The 9,875-nt window shown below is 27.6% G+C and overlaps 1 protein-coding gene across 1 annotated transcript; it reads left to right on the top strand.

The window, feature by feature from the left end:
• The first annotated feature begins 433 nt into the window (after positions 1-433).
• On the top strand, positions 434-1,024 carry LOC107439254 (uncharacterized). Its single transcript, XM_016051780.2, has one exon. The coding sequence runs from the start codon at positions 434-436 to the stop codon at positions 1,022-1,024; it is 591 nt and encodes a 196-aa protein (XP_015907266.2).
• The last annotated feature ends 8,851 nt before the right edge of the window (positions 1,025-9,875 follow it).

Here is a 9,875-nt window from a genome sequence, read left to right as displayed (position 1 = left end):
ATTCTTACCTAAATTAAACAAGATCACTAGCAAACCTACCGTGAAACTGGGTGGGCAGAGTATATCGATAATCCCAATCATAACTTAATTTGGATTCCAACTTAACTGTCAGCTCTCCTGGTTGCCCCATTTGGATAAGCTTCATAATAAAATATATATCTTCCATGCTAAACTGAACAGACTCTCTGGAGTTGACTGGTGTATGAACCCACACATTAAAAAATTCATTTTCCAAAATAGCACATAAAAATTAATCACTTATGGATCCAAAATCTGGAGCAATAATCAAGTCAGAGCTCTTAACATACTTAAAAAAATAGAACGAATTCCCCTTCTCTCCATAACAAGAGCCTACAGGAAAACCTCGACAGATGCGCTAGAATTTTTGGCAAGGAACGTCCCATTACATTTAATTATTAATACAGAAGAAGAAATGGCGAATATTTATTTTCATAAAAGCATTGAAGATTCATACATACCTCTACCAGTCTTCCCACCAATACATCCTGCAGAGTTAAAATCCTCAAATTTTGACTACAATTTACCAACAAAAGGTGAAATTGAGATATTCACGGACGGTTACAGGCTAATTTATAATGGCGAATACAAAGTAGGATGTGCATTCGTAATATACGTCGATGGTGGTCTTGTAGAGTATCGCAATTTTAGACGTACAGATTATTCAACAGTTTTTAACGCAGAATTATGGGTGATACTTCTGTCACTTCAATGGATACACCAAATCAATATCAATAGCGAAACAAATATCTATTCTGACTCACACTCCAATTTTCAAGCCCTTAGCAACACGAACACGAATGATTATCTAGTTCAAATGATAAAGAATACTTTCAATAGTATTACTAAATTCCACTGGATTAAAGCCCACAAAGGATATGAGGGCAATGAGGAGGCTGATAGACAGGCCAAATTAGCTTGTCAAAAATCAACAATAGATCAAACATGCCAATCAAATAGACATGCCATCAAAACAGACAACAAGAACAGAACTTATGAAGAATAACTTTTCAACATGGCAGTAAATATGAGATAATAATAATAATACAAAGGGCCGAAACACTTACCAATTTATCCCAAAAGTCAGTGATCGAATCAATTTCTAACTAACCATGGAGCCCAGGGTAGTTATAATAGTAGTCTGAAGGGTAGTAGTCTGAATTGTTCGGGAAAAGCTCGAACTGTAAAGTTTGTAAGAATTATGAAGATATCGAACAGATACTTTCTGTCTGTCCAGTTTAAAATGATTTAAGAATTAAATTTTTCCCGAACAATTTCAACTTTGACATCATTTAAAGAAACTGGAACCAAAGGAAAATAAACAAAGGAATTGAAAAAGATTTTTAAAAGACTTTTTGAAAACAGAATTGAGGATTTGGCCTAAACTGATCCTTCAATAGTATTCCCTTAATGCCCGGAATGGGGGGCGGGACAGAGTTAAAGCTGAGCTACTCTTGTTGGTTGTGGTGTAAATGTTACGACAGTGGATTTCGTCCATTTCGTTTGACCGTTGTCAAAATTACGGTCGTGGAATGACAAAAGCTTAAGAAACAGATAAATGTGCTTTATCATGGTTTAGTGATGTGTAAAAATTATTGATGGAGGTGAAGGAAACCTGATAAGGTTCCGAACAAATTAAAGCCATATTATTTATATCGGATTAAAAACCTTTGGTGTTTTAATCCTTACCAAGAGTGCATAAAAAACTGCAAAAAATTCCGAAATTAAGTAAGTAAAAAACAAAATAAATACATACAAATATAATTTTAAAAATATTAAGTGATAAAGTCAAAATATTATAGAGCGGCTATAATAATTCCTTATATGTTGTTTCGTATGCGTCCCTACTTTCAAGTAATTAATACACAATTGTTGTTAGCTTAAATTCAATATTTACAATGTCTTTGCATTGTAGTGGTTAAGTTATCATTTAAAAACAAATAAAAAATAGCTCTCATAGAACAATATAATCTGACTACTGAAAAAAGTATATATAGAGAGATAGATAGATAGATAAACTAATCCATTTTTAAACAAGATCACTTCGTTTGTTACATTTAAATTACTTATTCACGTTAAATTATTAATTTATTTTAGTTATTTATTTTATTTGATAATTCATTTACATTTGCTTATTTATACTTTTTTTAGCTTAAAAAAACTATGTATCTTGATGATGTTTCAAATTCTTATGTCTCTGTAATTGTATAACAAATAAATTTCCTTATTAGTTTTCATAAAAATTATGGGTTTTTATCATTACATAAATCAAAAGCATGATAAAGTATTTTCATAGTAATTTAAAACACATAACTAAATTGCCATTTGTATATTTAATTAAGACTGAGTCAATGAAAATTACCTTTCAAATACTTCTCAATAAATTTACTTTAAAATTAAGATAAATGAATTAGTTTTAGAAATAACAGTGGGAAATTCTTCATATTTATTTTCAGAAATCAATACAAGATTTTATTCTTAACATCGCGAGAATAATAATAAAAAAAAGGAAGAAAAAAAATAAATACACAAATTTGCCAATGAAAAAAACGGAAGAGAAGATATAGATTAAAAACAATGCAAGAAAAATTACGGTAGCCAAGAGAGACATCGGTGGTCAAAAAGGGTGAATCAGAGCATATTCCTAAATATGCTGAAAGATGACTGTGGAATTTATATCAATAACATTGGAACTGGCAGTAATATGAATGAAACAAGATTCAAAAGCATCAACATGAGATGATGAGGCAGGGATGAAGGAATTTAGTGCTTTAGAAATTAAATTTACGCTCATGATTTCAACAATGTGCGGCAATAGAGAATGTGCATGATTCTTGATGCTGAGTCGTGCTACCTTGCTAAAATTTCAAAGAGAGGGAATAGTTTTGCTGGATGAGGATATCTGTGTCAATTAGACGAGAAGAAATCAAGTCAATGCAGTTTTCCCACTGACAACTATATATCTGTACTTCAGTTTTATGGAATTATTAATTTACTCTATGTATATAGTGCGAAAAAAATTTGATTTAAGGAATGTTAACAAACATTATTCATATGTACTCTAAACTATAAAACTAATGTTCTTAGTTTTAAACATGATGAATATTTATCAAAATTTAAAATATTGTGTAATGAAAAAAAAAAAGGTTTTAGAAATGTTTATTAAACAAAATAAGTTAAAAACTGTTTTTCATAGCAATGGAATCTAAATAGTTTTTACTGTATAAGATTATCTTGTAGATTCAAATTGAAAGAAATGAAATAAACTGAAATCATTAATTTTTTAATGAATAAAAATATTTTCTGAAATAAATAATAAGAGATTGAATGACATCTGTCTGAAATTATAAACAATAAATAAGCATAAATTCGGTCGTTTAAACTCTGTAAAAAATAAACGTATGTAAGATTTAATTTCTTCTAATTAATTTTTGCCTTGATACCTGGTTCGTATAAAAATTAAAATAAAATTAATTGAGTCACTTCAATATAATAAAACAAATTCTGAAATGCAGAACAGATAAAAAAATATAATGAATATGGGATAGTTATTTGTGTAACATTATGAAATTATACATTATAAAAATACATTTAAATCATATTTTCTGATAAATATATATCTAAATACATTACTTCCATGCACATTCTATTACATTCTTGAGAAATCATTGTCTTGTAAAGATTGGCAACACACTGTTTAGACATGTCATTCCAAATATTAGTTTAGGTTTCATTTAAATCGATAAACACTCCTGTGCATGACATTAAATCTTCAAATGAGTAATCTAATCAGAATATGACATTTCCATATCGGAGAAAAGACAACGCACATCAAACATGACGGAATATTAAATACTTAAGCGGAAAATTTCCATTCAGACATTCGTTCTCGAAATATTTTTAGATAACTGAAGCCATTTGCAGATTAATTTTAAAAGTGGGGCATATAGAATTTTAGTATTATTTGATATCAATAATCTGTAGTGATAAATATGATTGTTTAACACAGTTATTATATTTATTTATTTAAACTCCTGAAATGACAAAGCTTATTTTATGTAAATCGTACATAATAAATAAAATTGTCTGTACTCAATCAATATTGGATTTTATGAGAAAAATCGAATCACAGACATTCTTAACATGTTTGGGGATTTCTTCAGGCATTTTCAGAAGAAGCTGTAAATCGAGGTTTGACGAAAATTTGGGCTTTAGAGCATCATTCCGTAAGAGGTGGTAATTTCGCATCTTACTACACAAAATATTTTCGTTTCGTAATATAATTGACACACAGAATATAATACAACAAAATATTATGTAATAATGTATTCCCTTATCGTTTTTAGTAGTTAGTATAAGTTTTTGCTTTATTAATTTTGTTCTTTTTAGTCACAGATTGAGATCAAACTAATTTGGTTTAAAAAAATAATTGATTGACAAAATGTAATACAACGCATTATTATACGATAAATTATTACTTTACTTGATAAATTATTACTTAAATGATAAATTACTACTTTATTTGATAAACTATTACTTATATGATAAATTATTACTTATATGATAAATTATTACTTTGTTACTTAAAAGTTGAAATAAGTTTCTTTTTAAATTTAATTATCTCATTTTTCTGAAATTTGCATTTGTAATACTCTAAGCTTTTAATTCATCAGTTCAGGTACTTAGCTTTCTGTTTAATAAACCTTAATTTTAAAACAAAAATGTGAATATATCAATATAAAAAAATGTGAATATATATATATATATATATATATATATATATATATATATATATATATATATATATATATATATATATATATATATATATATATATATATATATATATATATATATATATATATATATATATATATATATAAGAGATAATATAGATCTTTAAAGTCAGATTGAGCGCAAGAGGTCAGATTGTATTTCACCATCGATTATTAATTTATCCAATTAAGCCTGCTCGTGTGAATTTATGTTTCATAAAAAATATTGATTTATCGAAACTAATGTAATTTTTCACCGATCATCAATTTCGGTGTTTTTAGCAAGTAAATAATTCGAGTTTATATGTCAATCAGGGTGTTCTCAAAATCATCCACATTTAACGAGACAAACCGACCAATGGGATGTTTTTATGTAACCTCCTCAAATGGGAACAAAACAAACGGTTTTTAACTAAATGTTTATGTTTCAAATTTTTTAAATAAAACTACACAGTTATAAACCCGTTAAATTTTACTTGGTAAATACTTAAATATATTTTCCTAAACTTCTTTAAATGGGAAAAGTCTATCTATAAATACAAAATGCTGCAAAATGACATTTCAGTCGTTCTCAGTCAAAGAAAAATACATTCTTCACATATTTTTCTTTGTTTTTTCTGATATTAAATGTTACTTAAATGGACTAAGATTATTTAAAATATGCGTAAGTTTAACTAATCCATATTAATACACTGTTCTTAAATATAATCTATTCCTTGTACATTTCTTTTTTTTGTAATATAATAATTTTTCTACAATTGCAATTTCATAATTTTTCAGTAATTCATATAAAATTAAGAATAGATATCAGCATATCTTCAAAGAACTCCTTTAACGACATGACTTACAAAGAAAAAAATAAATATAATATTTATTAATTTTTTCATTTTGAATTTTCAAAATGAAGATCGAGCATAAGAAATTATAACATAAATTTAATATTCAATATTCCAAAACAAAGTCTGAAATAAGTTTTTTTAATGCAAAAATAATACGAAAAAATTTTACATTTTAATATATTAGCCTTTTTTTTTCTAAGCAATTTTTTATGCATTTTAACTTATAAGATCCTTAGACAGTTTCGTTAGTTTATTTACCATGGTAACTTTAAAATAAAATAGTCTCTTAAGAGTAAGTGAATTACAGCGAAGATCAAATTTTAAACTCTGAAATATTGTTTTTAAAAAGGGAAAGTAAGCAGGAATTTGTTGATTCTACGAAAAGTTATTGATATAACAAGAGAGAAAGAATAATAAACGGAAATAAAAAATAATGTTAACAATAAGAAGTAGAAAAAAGGATTTAAATTGAAAAATTGGATAAAAGAGAGCAAAGCTGGTGTATACGCGATTTTAAAAGGTAGAGTCGGTCTAGAATAAACAATTCAAAATTAAATCTATTAGAATATCCTATGAAACTTTGCAAATACATTTAAGCTCATATCTTTAAAAAGGCATTTTATTATTGCATAGAGTATGCATAAATAAAATATTTATTTGCTTCCCTCTATTTTAAAATAAAATTGAATTCTTTCTTAGGAGCCAATGTTAGGACAAATATTTATTTTTATTGGAATAACATAGGTTTCTTATTTTATTAGTTCAGACTTTTTTACATTAACAATGTTAAACAAAATAAAACATTTTAGTAATAAAACTCAGCAAAGGTTATATTCTGCATTTTTCTAATAAAATGAAAATAAACATTGAAAATAATTATAATCTGAATGAACTTGCGGGTAAGAAATTTAAAGAAATTTATATTTTTAAAATTTATATACATGGTTCTTTATTATATATTATTTGGTGAAACTGATAAAAAAGTATTTTGTTTTCAAAATTATGTTAGTAATTTAAAATAAGTTACAATTTGTAAAGCTTATGCTGTACAAAATGAAAAAGTATTTTATTTACGATGGCGCAAAATCTAATATTTTATTCTCTGCAACGGTTTCCCAAAAAAATCGATTCAAATATTTCCTCATGCTGTTTTCGATCATATATAACAATGGGGTTAAAAATTAAGCAATTTTCCTAATTAGTCAATTGTCTCCAAAACTACTGCCGAGATATTTCAAAAATTTGATTTGATCATTGATTAGTTATTATACACATATAAATAAGTAATCATTCAAGATTCATAATTTCTCATTAGAGTAGGAGGGTATCGAAGGCTGGCTACAGAATTAAATAAAACATGGTTTAAAAAGAGATATGGCACTCTCTTGAAGATATACAAGCCTCACATCATGATTTCATGCTGTAATTTAGGTAATTAATGAGTTCCTTTGGCAGTTTGTATTACTCATTCTGTAACTCTATTTTCAGACACTAGATAGCTAGAAAGTTCAGCCTTAGGAACTTTCATTATAGTGTGAACAAAGCGCAATAAAAAATTCATATTGCAATTTTCTCTTGACATTAATTAATAATCCTTTGTAGGTTTAAAGTTAATTACATCTTTTACCGAGATACGATTCAATTAATTTTAAAGTATGCCAAGTTTATATAATAAATAAAATTTTGCATTTTATTGTATATTGTCCTTTTACCTTCGCTAGAAAAAATGTAATCATCTTGTTCTATATGAATAATCTACACTGAAACCCAGATATTTGTAATCTTTAAAAAATAACTAAAAAAACTGTTATTTTTCTATGGAATTTACACTTTTGTAATGCCGCCAAATGGAACAATAACGTGAAGAAATCACTATAGTAGAGCAACATAAAGAGTCTGTAAAAATTATTCCAACGTTGCGAAAATAAACATTAAATATTAGAATCTTTTGTGCATAAGGTGTACGCTGATTTGATTAGTTAAAATTAAAAGATATTTGTCGTGACCATATAACAGGACAAAATCTACTCACGACAGATCTTATTTCTCTTAGGAACCAAACACAAGAAATGACTTGAACAATACAAAAGATAAACCACATGAAGAATATTTTTTCTGTAAGATATATCATATTTTTCTAAAAGATATTTTTGTATTTGATATTTGACCTATTATAAAATACAAAATGCACAAGCGGAATAAAATGGATTGAAAAAAACATTCCGAGATTTAACCTTTCCATTTTATTACTCCAAATGTCATACGAATACACATTTTTAGTTTACTAGATTCAAAAACACATTTATTCTATTTATTTCGAAAATTATGTAAAATAAATTTTTCACTTTATTTTCCACTCATTGGAGTATTGTATACGTTAAAATCTCATATTTCATTTAGATTATTTTTTTCGCTAATTTCTTTTAAATAATATTTTCCTCTCGGAAATATTTTCATTTAAAAGAAAATCTATTTCCTTTGAAAAAAAAATACTAGATCTCTTTCATTTTTGAAGTAATGACACTTTCTATAAAAAGAAAGAAATGATTTTGCATAAAACTTTTCATTGACTTAAAGCGCGAATTGGAAATCAATGTACAGTCATAATACTCAACGATATCATTTCAATGCGAACCATATATTTACGCACAAGAGCTTTGGATATCTATAAGTCAATAAAAACCTCACCCGTCATTTTTTTTAATGGTGTTCATATTTCTTAATGGATAAAATCAAATATTTTACAAGTAATTGCGTATGAAACATCAGTAGTTCTCGAAAATTTCCATTAAAAAATAATAAAATCATTTTTTTAAAAAAAAAAACACATTCGTGATTTTATTTTTCTTTATCGGAGAATTCTTATTTAATATTTTTCTCAAAAGGGATAGTTTTTCGCAAGAATGAAATGCTCTTAATATTTTTACAAATTTAAATTTTGATATATTCAAATTTTTGTTTTAAAATTAAGTATTACTAATCTTGAAATGAACCGCTAAAATATTTATTTTTTTCTCGCTTTATCTATTAAATAAAATAAATTTAAAAATTAAAGTTTATTAAACTGTAAGCTAAGTACCTGAACAGATGATTTAAAAGCTTAGAGTATTACAAATGCAAATTTGAGAAAAATAAAAATACAAAGATATGAATACGATACATATACCGGCAAAAATTATAGATACCCAAAATAGGAGAGAGAGGAAGGGGGGGGAGATAGATGGGTAGATAGAGCGAAAGAGAGAGAGAGAGAGAGAGAGAGATGGGGAGATAAAGAGGGAGAGAGAGAGAGAAAGAGAGAAATGGGGAGATAGAGAGAACGAGAGAGAGAGAGAAAGAGAAAGAGTGAGATGGGAAGATAGAGAGAACGAGAGAGGGAGAGAGATGGGGAGAGAGAGAAAGAGAGAGAGATGGGGAGATAGAGATGGGGAGATAGAGATGTGGAGAGAGAGAGATGGAGAGAGAGAGAAAGAGCAATTGAGTGAAAATGTGAGAGACAACTCGTAAATATCACGTTTAGGACCACTCACGCATCAGGACTAGCCATGGGCGGAACCTCTTAATTGTTTCATTTTCTCCTGTTAATATTTGTCTCAAGTGTTGTTGTTATTTGAAGATAGGAAAGAAATTCAACCGATTCTGTTACATAATAAACCATATTGGAGAGAAACAAGCACGCTTAAAAATGATACTTGTTTAGATTTCTGTTTATATTTGTTTATATTTAGAAGGCAAATATCTACATTTTTTCTGTAATATCGGTTAACAGATTAGTTTGTTACGCCACACAATAAAACGATGATGAGTTGTCTATAAAACACGCACGACTCTCAGGGAACCATTCGTCACACGCTCTTGACCACAGACTCTGAGGGGTTTCAAGTACGTCTCTTTGATTTTTTTTCCGATTTTTTTTAATAGTATATCAAAATATATATTATCGGACAAAAGCTGTGCTGACTATCCGCCTAACAATTAAAAGCAAGGAGTTCAGTGAGAAAAAATAACTGGCCATTAGGAATAATTTTTGATCTAAATATGGGATCTTTAAGTTCAAGCACTCCATTTCAATGATATGAGGGGGTGACTTCAAATATGTTAATTAATGTGCGCAGATAATACTTTAATACTTCAAGTTACGAAATCATGCTCAAAAACGTACTTTCCCTGAATAAGCATGCCTATTTTTCAATGGATTTGGATTTCTGACCCTTAAATGTACGATGTAGCCGTAATCTGTGAA

Source organism: Parasteatoda tepidariorum, chromosome 10, assembly GCF_982258835.1.
Source record: "Parasteatoda tepidariorum strain Cologne lab strain chromosome 10, Ptep-v5.0, whole genome shotgun sequence".
Taxonomy (NCBI): Eukaryota; Metazoa; Arthropoda; class Arachnida; order Araneae; family Theridiidae; genus Parasteatoda; species Parasteatoda tepidariorum.
This window is presented reverse-complemented; position numbering and strand designations above follow the sequence as displayed.